Below are 14,912 nucleotides of genomic sequence, written 5' to 3'. Positions count from 1 at the left end.
ACCAAAAGGGTTGTACCTAGAACCAAAAAGGGCTCTCCTACGGGGACAGACAAATAACCCTTTGGAACCCTTTATTTCTAACAGTGTGGCACTATAGACCAGTCTTAACTAGTTTGATGCAATTGGTAACAGATCCTCTGTGCATCTCTTCAATCATGCAGCTTCTTGGGTCTCAGATACTAACCACAAGCTACTTCCTATAGTTCTGTGCGAAGTGACATAAGAGACGTCTCATGGGTTGTCTTCTTTTGGCATATACAGGAGCTACTGTAAAGGGAAATTGTCATTGTCATTTTGCTTCATTCTGAAACAGACAGGTGAGTCCAGGGCATTTTTATTTTGATGTAGCCTGAAAAGGCTCTGCTCACAGAGCAATCCTTTAAACACAAAATGATTTGCTGAACACATTCTCACAAATGTGCACCTTCTATCAGATTTTTCAACCAAACATGTATATGTTTATGTTGCATTTAGGATGGAATTACCAAAACCATGGTTCAAACTACTGAAGAAACATGTTGTGTCAAATGTGGGTTGTATCTTCATCCTTCTGGGCTTGGAGAAGATTGTGGAGATGGAGTATAGGTGTCCCTGCGATCCTAAATGGAACAGTCTGTTTACGTCTACATTCTTTATCCTTCCTGCCGTTATAGCATTCATGGTGATGCTAAAAGTACAAGGACCTAGGTGTAACAACGTGTGTAAGGGGGTACTTGTGTATTTGTCAAGCCTCATCCCTCCATTGGTGTGGTTGGTCATACTGTTCTTCGATGGCCAGTACTTTGCTTGTGCAAAGTCAAACTGGAATGGCACATTTGTCATTTCTAAGGAAGATGCTCCTCGGAAATGGTGTGAGCCAGCAGAGACTGTAGTTGAAATGGATGACCATCGGAAATTCCTTGTTCAGTCTCAGGTGAGAAACCAGATCAATCTTTTACATAAATTATATGTAGCTTTTTGAAGAATAGAACTTAAATGCCTTGTGAGCTTATTTCAATCCGGCATTCAAAAAACAACCAAGTGGTCACCCCATTCCCCACTACCAGAGATTGGATTCAAGGACTGACCATCCATGAAAATGATAGTTTTAACCATGTTATGAAGCTATACGGGGTTTTCTTACGATTACATTGTTTACAAACAATGGAGTATAATAAGCTTATGTTGTGGGTTCTGATGGGGTATGACAGTTGAACTAAGCTCATGAGGCATTTATAAGTTATATTCTTCAAGAATCAATGCCTTTATATCATTAAGAAAAAAGTCAAAGCGTATAGTATGGGATACATTTAAATGTGCCTTTAGAGGCCATGCAATTCAGTACTCATTTCTAAAACAAAAGCAATTCAGGTCAAAAGAGTCCATATTAACAAAGGAAATAAAAGGTCTAACTGTAAAGATAGATAGCAATAAAAAGAGGCACAGAATAAGTTAGAGGAAAAACTAAAAGAAATGGAGGAACTTATTCAAGACAGACCAAGTGAAATATATTATAAATCAAATCAAACAATTTTATTTGTCACATACACATGGTTAGCAGATGTTAAATGCGAGTGTAGCGAAATGCTTGTGCTTCTAGTTCTGACCATGCAGTAAAATCTAACAATCTAACAAGTAATCTAACCTAACAATTTCACAACAAGTGTAAATTTCACAAGTGTAAAGGAATGAATACGAATATGTACATAAAAATATATGAATGAGTGATGGCCAAATGGCATAGGCAAGATGCACTAGATGGTATAGAGTACAGTATATACATATAAGATGAGTAATGTAGGGTATGTAAACATTATATAAAGTGTCATTGTTTAAAGTGGCTAGTGATAAGTTGATCAATTTTTCCTTTATTAAAGTGGCTAGAGTTGAGTCAGTATGTTGACAACAGCCACTCAATGTTAGTGATGGCTGTTTAACAGTCTGATGGCCTTGAGATAGAAGCTGTTTTTCAGTCTCTCTGTCCCAGCTTTGATGCACCTGTACTGACCTCGCCTTCTGGATGATAGCGGGGTGAACAGGCAGTGGCTCAGGTGGTTGTTGTCCTTGATGATCTTTTTGGCCTTCCTGTGACATCGGGTGGTGTAGGTGTCCTGGAGGGCTGGTAGTTTGCACCCGGTGATGCGTTGTGCAGACCTCACTACCCTCTGGAGAGCCTTACGGTTATGGGCGGAGCAGCTGCCGTATCAAGCGGTGATACAGCCCGACAGGATGCTCTCGATTGTGCATCTGTAAAAGCTTGTGAGTGTGTTTGGTGACAAGCCAAATTTCTTCAGCCTCCTGAGGTTGAAGAGGTGCTGCTGCGCCTTCTTCACCACGCTGTCTGTGTGGGTGGACCATTTCAGTTTGTCCGTGATGTGTACGCCGAGGATCTTAAAACTTTCCACCCTCTCCACCACTGTCCCGTCAATGTAGATGGGGGCTGCTCCCTCTGCTGTTTCCTGAAGTCCACGATCATCTCCTTTGTTTTGTTGACATTGAGTGTGAGGTTATTTTCCTGGCACCACACTCCGAGGGCCCTCACCTCCTCCCTGTAGGCCGTCTCGTTGTTGTTGGTAATCAAGCCTGCCACTGTCCTCCGGAAGGCCATACTGCTGGAACAGTGCCTCAGTGACCTGGAGAGCGATAGGGAGACCAGAGAGAGGAATAAACCGGCATGATTTAGAAAATCTGTCCACAACCACCAGACTGGTGGTGAAGCCGTCAGAGGGGAGATCAGTGACAAAATCAATGGACAAATATGACCATGGCTGCTGAGGCACGGGAAGGGGAAAAAGTTTCCCTGCTGGAGCGTGCCGGGGAGATTTAGTTTGGGCACATACTGAACATAAGTTGCCATAATGGGCCACATCCTGAGCCAAGGTGGACCACCAGCATTTCTCAGAGATGGAGTGAATGGTGCGGGTGATATCTGGGTGTCCAGTGGTGAGGGATATGTGAGCGCAGGTTAACAGCCCATCCCTTACCTCCGAGGGGACATAGATGCGCTAAGGAGGGCAGGTAGCTGGCCCGGGTTTCCTCTCCAGAGCCTGGCGGATGGGTATTTGTCCGTATTGCCCAGCTCTACATCAAAAAAAAGAATACTACGGCCAGTATTCATGGGAAGCCATGCTTTCCCAAAATATTTACCAAGAAAAAAGTAAAAAAACATTTAAAATAATGTATCTTTCGTCTCTCTGTGTTTCATTAATGTCCTTCAATTCTCAAGAGTCTGAATGTATCTCACTGGAGGAAGTATCAGAGCAAACAAAACAGCACCCCTCTGTCTCAACAGTTTTTACCCCCAAGCCATAAAACTCCTGAACAGGTAACCAAATGGCTACCTGGACTATTTGCATTGTGTGCCCGCCCCCAACCCCTCTTTTACGCTGCTGCTACTCTCTGTTAAACCTATATGCACAGTCACTTTAACTATACATTCATGTACATACTACCTCAATTGGCCCGACCAACCAGTGCTCCCGCACATTGGCTAACCGGGCTATCTGCATTGAGTCCCACCACCCGCCAACCCCTCTTTTACGCTACTGCTACTCTCTGTTCATCATATATGCATAGTCACATTAACCATACCTACATGTACATACTACCTCAATCAGCCTGACTAACTGGTGTCTGTATATAGCCTTGCTACTGTTATTTTCAAATGTCTTTTTACTGTTGTTTTATTTCTTTACTTACCCACCCACCCACACACCCACACACACACACACACACACACACACACACACACACACACACACACATATATCCCTTTTTTTCGCACTATTGGTTAGAGCCTGTAAGTAAGCATTTCACTGTAAGGTCTAGACCTGTTGTATTCGGCGCACGTGACAAATAAACTTTGATTTGATTTGAGTATATGCAGCCCATCTATCTGATGCTGTCTGGTCCAAAAGAATATGACTTTGTTGCCGCCCATAGCATTGAATGCAAGGGAAGCCAGCAAGCATTTGGCCTACCTTGATAAAAACATTTATAAAATAATAGCCAATCAGCGTTGAGCTAAACTGAGTGAGCTCAGCTGTGAATGGTCCTGGCACACCCAATAGATGTGTCAAGCGAAGCCAGTTTGGATTTGGTTTCACACCAATCACATCAGAAGCCAAAAGTCATTGAATTGTTGCATCTGGTTGTGTTCTTGTTCTCCGGTGGCTAAAGTCGACCCTTTCATAAATTAGCCATGGATGGAGATTTGGACTTGTGGTTTTACTTAATTCTCCGTACTGGCCAATGATAATAATGGTGATTCTGATTCAACCATAAATTCACATGTTGTGACCCTGGCCTGAGAGGATGTAGTAGGCTAATGTTAACTAGCTGGCCTGGTGCATTGTTATCCATGAAAGGAAGTTAGCTAGCTAGCAAGCTTTTTAGCCAGGTAAACTAGGACGACAAAAAAATGAAGTGTGTACTGTATGACAGAATCATACATTGTTTAGGCAACATGAAAGAGGAGGATGACATTGTCTTTTCTCTACAAGTAGGGTAGGTACATGCACACTCAGAAATCAGACCCGTGGGCAGCCACATCATATTTAGCTTATTGGACTAAATAGTTGTTAGTATCTTTTAGATGTCACTGTATTAGACTATATGATTAGATTATGTTGAAATGTTGAAGTGGAAATGGCGCTGGATTCGTGGAGGCAGCGCCTGTTTTCTTTGCGACTTGCGGTACTTCTCCGTGGTTCTAAATCAAAACGTTGTTTAGGAGTCCGAAAATGTCGGAAACATGAACTTGCTTGACCATTCTGTAGGTCATGTAACGGTTTGTTACATGTAATATGTTTTGTGTACTTGACCAGACCAATGTTGCTCTCCGGTTTTGTGATGAAACAAAGGCGGTCGATTGTATTATATATCACGGTGTCAAGGCATATGAACTAACAGGTTATAGAGCAAACAATGCAATTATCACAACATGTAGGTTGTAATATGGCTTTTATTCCCTGGTTTGGCTTCCCCGTGATTTTACCTACGCACCGCTACTGAATACCTCAACCATCAAGACCCACAGTCAGCGAGATGTGCTGTCAAATTATGAAAAAATCAGTAGCCTAAACATCATAAGCGCCAAGTGTTCTTGATAAATAGTGAAAATTGGCACAAAGGATATAATGGCATTATAATTAATATAAGTGTCGATACGACAGCAGTAAAAAAAAAAGGTCAATTATTGTGTAACGCCCTGGCCATAGAGAGGGGTTTTTGTTCTTTATTTTGGTTAGGCCAGGGTGTTACATTGGGTGGGCGTTCTATGTTCATTTTTCGATGTTTTTGTATTTCTTTGTTTTGGGCCGTGTGTGGCTCCCAATCAGGCACAGCTGAAGTTCGTTGTTGCTGATTGGGAGTCACACATAAGTAGCCTATTTTTCCTTTGGGTTTTGTGGGTGATTGTTTTCTGTCTCATTCGTTTTTGACCAGACAGGACTGTTTGCTATCGTTGCTGTTTCATGTTTTGTTTATAGTGGTTCATTTTATTAAATATTCATAATGAATCCACAACCTCCGCTGCATCTTGGTTTTCTTGCGACGACAGCCCTTACAGAATCACCCACCAAGAAACGGACCAAGCAGCGGAGGAAGGAGAGGCACCAGGAGAGGAGTTATCATGAGTCGTGGAATTGGGAGGAATTGCTGGACGGTAAAGGACCATGGGCTCAAGCTGGGGAGTATCGCCGCCCGCAGTGGGAGATCGAGGCGGCGATAGCTGAGAGGCGCTGGTATGAAGCGAGGGAGCGCAGCAGACACGAGGCACCCCCAAAAAAAATATTTGGGGGGCACACGAGGAGATTGGCGGAGTCAGGTGGTAGACCTGAGCCAACTCCCCGTGCTTACCGGAAGCAGCGTGGTACTGGTAAGGCACCGTGTTATGCTGTGAAGCGCACGGTGTCTCCAGTGCGCGTGCATAGCCCGGTGCGCTATAGGCCAGTCCCCCGCAAGTGTCATGCGAGTGCAGGCATCGAGCCAGGACGGATTGTGCCAGCTCAGCGCGTCTGGTCTCCAGTGCGCCGTTTCGGTCCAGGTTATCCTGCGCCGGCTCTGCGCACTGTGTCTCCAGGGTGCTGGGAGGGCTCAGTTCGCCCAATGCCTGCGCTCCGCCCGTGCCGGGCCAAAGTGGGCATTCAGCCTGGAGTGTGGGTAAATGGCCTAAGTGCCAGAACTCCAGTGCTCCACCACAGCCCAGTTTATCCTGTGCCTCCTCCATGGACCAGGCCTCCAGTGGGTCTCCCCAGCCTGGTGAGTCCAGTGCCTGCACCCAGAGCCAGGCCTCCTTCATGTCTCCCCAGCCTGGTGAATCCTGGGCCAGAGCCGCCCGCCAGTCCGGAGCCGCCCGCCAGTCCGGAGCCGCCCGCCAGTCCGGAGTCGCCAGAGCCGCCCGCCAGTCCGGAGCTGCCAGAGCCGCCCACCTGTCCGGAGCCGCCAGAGCCGCCCGCCTGTCCGGAGCTGCCCGCCTGATCGGAGCAGCCAGAGCCACCCGCCTGTCCGGAGCTGCCAGAGCCGCCCGCCAGCCTGGTGAGTCCTGTGCCTGCGCCCAGGGCCAGGCCTCCTTCATGTCTCCCCAGCCTGGCGAGTCCTGTGCCTGTGCCCAGGGCCAGGCCTCCTTCATGTCTCCCCAGTCTGGTGAATCCTGGGCCAGAGCCGCCCGCCAGCCCGGAGCCGCCAGAGCCACCCGCCAGCACGGAGCCGCCAGGGCCGCCCGCCAGCCCGGAGCCGCCAGGGCCACCCACCAGCCCGAAGCCGCCAGGGCCATCAGCCAGGCCGTAGCCGCCGTAGCCGCCAGGGTCGCCCGCCAGCCGGGCACAGCCAGGGATGCCCACCAGCCGGGCGCAGCCAGGGACGCCCGCCAGCCGGGTGCAGCCAAGGTCGCCCGTCAGCCGGGCGCAGCCAGGGTCCCCCGCCAGCCAGGCGCAGCCAGAATCGCCCGCCAGGCGGGCGCAGTTAGGGTCGCCCACCAGTCCTCCGGTGCGGCCAGGGGCGCCGCCTAAGTGGGCGACGCCGAGGGTGGAGCGGAAGCCACGTCCCGCACCTGAGCCGCCGCCGTAAGAAGGCCCACCCGGACCCTCCCCTTCAGAGTCAGGTTTTGCGGCCGGAGTCCGCACCTTTGGGGGGGTACTGTAACGCCCTGGCCATAGAGAGGGGTTTTTGTTCTTTATTTTGGTTAGGCCAGGGTGTTACATTGGGTGGGCGTTCTATGTTCATTTTTCTATGTTTTTGTATTTCTTTGTTTTGGACCGTGTGTGGCTCCCAATCAGGCACAGCTGAAGTTCGTTGTTGCTGATTGGGAGTCACACATAAGTAGCCTATTTTTCCTTTGGGTTTTGTGGGTGATTGTTTTCTGTCTCATTCGTTTTTGACCAGACAGGACTGTTTGCTATCGTTGCTGTTTCATGTTTTGTTTATAGTGGTTCATTTTATTAAATATTCATAATGAATCCACAACCTCCGCTGCATCTTGGTTTTCTTGCGACGACAGCCCTTACATATTGTCAGCTCCTGCTTACATGTTGTGTGTCTTCACCAGCGGAGGCTCCTCCTCCGAGGAGGGGCCATCCTCAGTGAATTTCAGAAAATAAAAATAGTGAAACATTAAAAAAGTTATCCTTTTTGGATAAAGCTATACTAAATATATTCATGTCACCAAATAAATTATTAAAACACACTGTTTTGCAATGAAGGTCTACAGTAGCCTCAACAGCACTCTGTAGGGTAGCACCATGGTGTAGCCAGAGGACAGCTGGTTGCCATTCTCCTCTGGGTACATTGGCTTAAAAAGATCTAGAATGCTCATGGTTCTCACCCCTTTCCATAGACTTACACAGTAATTATGACAACTTCCGGAGGACGTCCTCTAACCTATCAGAGCTCTTGCATGAACTGACATGTTGTCCACACAATAAAATAATCAGGCAATAAATCTAGTACTGAAGGCATAAGCTACAGCTAACATTGAAGTGCATAACATGTGGTCAACCCCTCCCATTCTTCTCTGAAGACCATTGAGTTTTGATTTCTATCTGCCATATATTTTTCCACTGTGATGTTTCACAAAAGTTCTGAACCTTTCTATTCTCATAGTTTCTACAGATTGTAAATGAAATAAAAAAACATTTTTGCTAAGAGTATTATTATATTATTGATTGATTGACTATGACTTTTTAAATCACCCAGCAGAGTGGGTTCTCCAAGTAAAAGGACACATTTTCAGACATTACTGAACCTGCAACCAAAAACAAGCTACATATGCGCAGTACCAAAACAAGTGATCTAATGACTCCGTCTCATCGCAGCAAAATCTGCAGAGCTGGGATGGTTGTATCCCCCATATACAATATATGACATTCTATTGGTTGCAAGAATTTTGAATAATAATTCAAATGGAAAAACTCTATGTTTTGAATCTGGTGGCGTTTTGTGTATCAGTTCATAAACCATGTTCCATGGAATCACTACATCAAAAATCTCCTCCCAACCATTTTGCAACCTGTATGGCCTTCTTTACCTTCTCCCCATTCCACCTGCCTCCTTCATTTTTGCGGTAATTCTACAATCAGTAGTTTTTAATTTTGGATAGAGCAGACATTTCCATATATTTTTGTTAACTGCATGTGTGACAACTCCAACAGTCCTATTTATGATATAATTTTCAAAGATTATACAGTTTAATTAAATTTTCCTAAAATATATATTTTTTTAATCAATTTGGATATTTTAGTTTAACCATAATATTTGTTGTAATTTTTCTTCTGTCTTTTCTGGTGGGTTAAACTGATATAAAATATATTAAAGCAATATTAATATATAAGATATAAGATATTAAACTGATATAAAATATATTAAAGTAATATTAATATATAATATAAGATATTAAACTGATAGCAAGCAACTTTCTATGGCTCGTTTTAAAAATATCAATATTTTGGAAATGATTTCATTTTCAAAAAACCGAAAGTGAGAGGTTGTAATCTGAACGAAGGGAAAAAGGCATTTTTTTAAACACAGGTTGAGCCATTCTTATTCATCTGCTAGAGAACCAGTTCGGATTTACTAAGTATAGTTTTTCTATGGGCAGATTATTAGCACAACATCACTGAGAGAGCCCTACAATGGGACTAAAAACAAACTGGTCTACCGGTCGTCCCCTGCCTCCTGCTAGCACAGAAGGTGGGAGGCTGGGGCAACACTGTGTGCTAGCTAGCAAACTAGCATCCCATGTTATGATGCATTGCCGCGACCTACTGTATTACAGCGCCCCTGCCTCCCGCTTATGTACCAGAGTCATAGCTTAAAAACGGACCAATAGCGGTATAAAGAGGGTTTCCTGCACATGCAGGAACTTTCCGAATTGCGGGCTGTTCTGGCTCTTTTTGCCCTTAGGCCTCGGAGATGTAGGTTCAGGCTGAGGCTCAGAATCAGAAGAATAATCATCAAGAGATGCCATCATGATTCATTTCTTCCCCACCGTCTGAGTTGGTTTCATTCAGATTGTGTAGCAATGCTAATGCAGCATGTGAATTCATTTGTCTTGGTCTTCTTGCTATTGTAAATTATGCCTGCTCTCACTGTGTACTCAGAGTAGACTGATAAAACTGCTTGGATTTGGTGGACTGATATAGGGTACATACAATTTTTTATAATTAGAATATACCAATACAATATGCATCGTTTGCTTCCCCTCATCAACTCACCCATTCTCCCCCTTTCTACCCATCATACTTAATAATAATTTGCTTCGTCTGTTGTTATAAGCTGTGTGAAATCCGTTTTGGTATAGTGGTATGAACACAACCAGTCTTTATGTTTCCATCTGATTGTCAAACAATATCACTTAAAAAGTATGTGATAATTTTGGCATCTGAACAGTGCACTGTGCACCTGCCAACTTTCCTTCAAATTGCATGTGGCTAAAACTATCTCACAGAAGAAAGCATCCAAAGAAAGCATCTGAAAACTATCTCACAGAAGAAAGCATCCAAAGAAAGCATCTGAAAACTATCTCACAGAAGAAAGCATCCAAAGAAAGCATCTGAAAACTATCTCACAGAAGAAAGCATCCAGAGAAAGCATCTGAAAACTATCTGACAGAAGAAAGCATCCAAAGAAAGCATCTGAAAACTATCTGACAGAAGAAAGCATCCAGAGAAAGCATCTGAAAACTATCTGACAGAAGAAAGCATCCAGAGAAAGCATCTGAAAACTATCTGACAGAAGAAAGCATCCAGAGAAAGCATCTGAAAACTATCTGACAGAAGAAAGCATCCAGAGAAAGCATCTGAAAACTATCTGACAGAAGAAAGCATCCAGAGAAAGCATCTGAAAACTATCTGACAGAAGAAAGCATCCAGAGAAAGCATCTGAAAACTATCTGACAGAAGAAAGCATCCAGAGAAAGCATCAGAAAACTATCTGACAGAAGAAAGCATCCAGAGAAAGCATCTGAAAACTATCTGACAGAAGAAAGCATCCAGAGAAAGCATCTGAAAACTATCTGACAGAAGAAAGCATCCAGAGAAAGCATCAGAAAACTATCTGACAGAAGAAAGCATCCAGAGAAAGCATCTGAATGAGCGAAACAGCGCCCTTGTATCTGATGCTGTCTGGACAGAAATAGTTTGACATGCCATACTCGTTTTATCCAGACAGTATGGGCTACACATACTGAGACAGAGGGGCGCTGTTCTGCTCGCTCTGATGATTTATCTGAGATTGATGTGTCTTTCTGTCGGCGTGTGTCTTGGTCAAATAAATTCTAAATATATATTTTTTTTTTATTCGACGGGCAAGGAGGTATGATAGGGTGGGGCCCACTAAGCCCCACTGGCCCTGCTGGCACTGATGAAAAATCTGTAGTTTTTATATTGCATACACTGATTCTGTTTTACATTTGTCTGTTTCCTCTTGTTTTAGGTCATTGGTCTGGCTCTGCTCTTGGTCATCTTTGGGGCACTCACAATATTCTTGTGTGTAAACTGGTGCTACACAGGACTGCAAACAATGATAATAGAGCAGCAGAAGGAAGTTGACAAGAATGATGGCAAGAAAGATGTCAAGAAAGCTTTTGTGTCACATGTGGTTTGTAGCTTCATCCTTCTGGGCTTGGAGAAGATTGTGGAGATGGAGTATAGGTGTCCCTGCGATCCTAAATGGAACAGTCTGTTTACATCTACATTCTTTATCCTTCCTGCCATTACAGCATTCGTGGCGATGATAATAGTACAAGGACCTATGTGTAAACAAGTGTCTAAGAGACCATTTGTGTGTTTGTCATACCTCATCCCTCCATTGATATGGTTGATCATACTGTTCTTCGATGGCCAGTACTTTGCTTGTGCAATGTCAAACTGGAATGGCACATTTGTCATTGCTAATGAAGATGCTCCTCGGAAATGGTGTAAGCCAGATGAGGCTGTACCCACTCAAATGGATGACCATCGGAAATTCCTTGTTCTGTCTCAGGTGAGAAACCAGAAAAAACTTTTATATTAATGATATATAGCAATTGATTTTTTAAGAATATAACTTACATGCCTTATGATTAAAAAAACAATAAAGAGTTCACCCCGGTCCCCACCACTTGGTTTGGTAAACAGCTGAGGGAAATGTAATCACTGAAATGTATAGACAGAGATATCGATTCAAGGACTGACAATACATGAGATCAAAATTAGAGCTTTAACCATGTTTTGAAGCTATACATTGTTTGCTTATGTAGCACATGGGGATGTGTGAAACTCCATAGACATTAAAACCCTTAGATAGTGATACCGCTGATGTCATCCCAATGAAGCCGAAAGTATTTGAATCTGAAGCTCATCATCCCACCATATTGCTGAATGGGGTTGAACGGTGTCATGTAAAAATCTTCTCAGCGTGAAATAGTTCCCAATCGTTCTGATTGTGTTCTGATTGTGACGTCATGTTTAAAAGAGACTTTTTGCGATTGCAAAGACCAGTCTCAACGTCAACAGTGAAGAGGCGACTCCGGGATGCTGGCATTCTAGGCAGAGTTGCAAAGAAAAAGCCATATCTCAGACTGGCCAATAAAAAGAAAAGATTAAGATGGGCAAAAGAACACAAACACTGGACAGAGGAACTCTGCCTAGAAGGCCAGCATCCCTGAGTCGCCTCTTCACTGTTGACGTTGAGACGGGTTTTGCAGGTCCTATTTAATTAAGCTGCTAGTTGAGGACTTGTGAGGCATCTGTTTCTCAAACTAGACACTCTAATGTACTTGTCCTCTTGCTCCCACTCCTCTTTCTATCCTGGTTAGGGCCAGTTTGCGCTGTTATGTGAAGGGAGTAGTACACAGCATTGTACGAGATCTTCAGTTTCTTGGCAATTTCTCACATGGAATAGCCTTCATTTCCCAGAACAAGAATAGACTGACGAGTTTCAGAAGAAAGTACTTTGTTCCATCCATTTTGAGCCTGTAATCAAACCTATAAATGCTGATGCTCCACATACTCAACTAGTCCAAAGACGGACAGTTTTATTGCTTCTTTAATCAGGAAAACTGTTTTCAGCTGTGCTAACATAATTGCAAAAGGGTTTTCTAATGATCAATTAGCCTTTTAAAATGATGAACTTGGATTAAATAACACAACGTGCCATTGGAACACAAGAGGGATGGTTGCTGATAATGAGCCTCTGTACGCCTATGTAGATATTCCCAAAATAAATCTGCCATTTCCAGCTACAATAGTCATTTCCAACATTAATAATGTCTACACTGTATTTCTGATCAATTTGATGTTATTTTAACCTCTCTGGGGTAGGGGGCAGTATTTTGATGTCCGGATGAAAATCGTGCCCAAAGTAAACTGCCTGTTACTCAGGCCCAGAAGCTAGGATATGCATATGCATGGTAGTATTGGATAGAAAACACTCTAAAGTTTCCAGAACTGTTAAAATAATGTTTGAGTATAACAAAACTGATATGGCAGACGAAAACCTGTGGAAAATCCATCCAGGAAGTGGCATTCTTTTGAATTGAGTGTTTTTCCATTGAACGCCTATCCACCATATAAATGGATGGGACCTAGATTGCAGTTCCTATGGCTTCCACTAGATGTCAACAGTCTTTAGACATTGTTTCAGGCTTTTATTCTGAAAAATGAGTAAGAATGACAACATTTTCTGAGTGGTCGGTCGAATGAACAAGTGCTTTTTGCGGGCGCGACCGGGAGCACGCCCTCCGTTCTTTTTCCTTTGTATTGAATACGCTGTTATCCGGTTTAAATATTATTGATTATAAAGACAACAGACAACCTGAGGATTAATAAAAAACATCGTTTGACATGTTTCGACGAACTTTACCGGTACTATTTGGATCTATTCGTCTGCCTGTTGTGACTACCTTTGAGCCAGTGGATTTCTGAACAAAACTGAGTTTTTTTGGATATAAAGAGGGACTTTATCGAACAAAACAAACATGTTATTGTGTAACATGGAGTCTTGTGAGTGCAACCATACGAAGATCATCAAAGGTAAGTGATTAATTTTATTGCTATTTCTGACTTTCGTGACTAATCTACTTGGCTGGAAAATGTTTGAATGCTTTTGTAAGCGGGGCACTGTCCTCAGATAATCGCATGGTTTGCTTTCGCCGTAAAGCCTTTTTGAAATCTGACACAGCGGCTGGATTAACAAGAAGTTCATCTTTAAGCCGATGTATAACACTTGTATATTTTATGAATGTTTATTATGAGTATTTCTGTATTTTGAAATTGGCGCTCTGCAATTTCACCTAGAGAGGTTTTAACATTTGGCGGGTTGAATTTACAGGTAGAATCGTTCTTTCATTAGATTTTGCTGTGCAATTAAACAAACCTCTTAAAAGCAACAGTGAGGAAAAAGCTGTTGTTTTTGTATTGCATACACTGATTCTGATTTATGTTTTGATGTTTCCTCTTGTTTTAGGTCATTGGTATGGCTCTGCTCTCGGTCATCTGTGCGGCAGTCATACTATCTGTGTGCAAAGACTGCTGCTGCGAAAAATGCTGTGAGGCTGTAGACGAAGAAGAAGAAGAAGAAGAAGAAAAAAAAAAAAGTGACGAAGAAATTGAGTTGAATTCATAAAGCGATCGACCAACACCTACTTTGTAAAATTAGGGGTGGGGGAATCAATCATGCACGAACAAATGGATGCACGTGCATGCACACACACACACACACACACACACACACACACACACACACACACACACACACACACACACACACACACACACACACACACACACACACACACACACACACACACACACACGCCGCGCGCATGCATACTAAGAGAAAGTTGAAGTCAGATTTATTCTCTTCTCTCTGCAATTATCAATTACCATTTCCTCAATGTACCCTCTGGTACGGTATTATGTCATTGCTCAGGATGGAGCCAAGCAAGAATGGGAATGTTCAATTATTACATATGTAGGACACGGGCGAGCCCAAACACACATACAAACACAATGTGTTTACTGCATTGCTTCACTAACGTTTCTATGATATGGAGGTCATGAGTAAATCATTATAGTGATTATATAATCTCCACCCTCTAAATTATCTCCACCCTGTTCATCACTCATGGGACAAATGTTAAGGTTTTTCCCCGGTCAATTACCACCACATGCAGGCAGCCACAGGCCTCTAGGTATTCCCTTTACTAAACTATTTATTTATATTATTATAGTCTTGTCACGTCCTGGCCAGTATATAAGGTTAATTGTTTTGTAGTTTGGTCAGGGCGTGGCAGGGGGTATTTGTTTTATGTGGTTCGGGGTGGTGTGTTTTGTGTAAAGGGTGTTTGATTTAGTAATTCCGGGTTTTGGTTTATGTTTAGTATTCTATGGTTAGTCTAGGTTGTGTGTTTCTATGTTTGGTTGATTGGGGTTGGGACTCTCAGTTGAAGGCAGGTG

General features: G+C 43.4%; 1 protein-coding gene across 1 annotated transcript; it reads left to right on the top strand.

The window, feature by feature from the left end:
• Positions 1-257: 257 nt before the first annotated feature.
• Positions 258-14,683, top strand: LOC123724620 (calcium homeostasis modulator protein 6-like). Its single transcript, XM_045688788.1, has 4 exons — positions 258-317; positions 475-913; positions 10,909-11,457; positions 13,921-14,683. Exons 2-4 carry the CDS (start codon positions 476-478, stop codon positions 14,077-14,079), a joined length of 1,146 nt encoding a protein of 381 aa, XP_045544744.1. The 5' UTR covers positions 258-317; position 475; the 3' UTR covers positions 14,080-14,683.
• Positions 14,684-14,912: the final 229 nt, after the last annotated feature.

The sequence above is a fragment of the Salmo salar genome, chromosome ssa10 (genome assembly GCF_905237065.1).
Source record: "Salmo salar chromosome ssa10, Ssal_v3.1, whole genome shotgun sequence".
Lineage (NCBI taxonomy): Eukaryota > Metazoa > Chordata > Actinopteri > Salmoniformes > Salmonidae > Salmo > Salmo salar.
Note: the sequence above shows the minus strand (reverse complement) of the source record. Positions and strands in the feature narration are given on the sequence as shown.

Coding starts and splice junctions, on each gene's coding strand:
- LOC123724620 (XM_045688788.1), top strand. CDS start 476: ATGGAATTACCAAAACCATGGTTCAAACTACTGAAGAAACATGTTGTG. Junction 914..10,908: donor AATTCCTTGTTCAGTCTCAG/GTGAGAAACCAG, acceptor CTCTTGTTTTAG/GTCATTGGTCTGGCTCTGCT. Junction 11,458..13,920: donor AATTCCTTGTTCTGTCTCAG/GTGAGAAACCAG, acceptor CTCTTGTTTTAG/GTCATTGGTATGGCTCTGCT.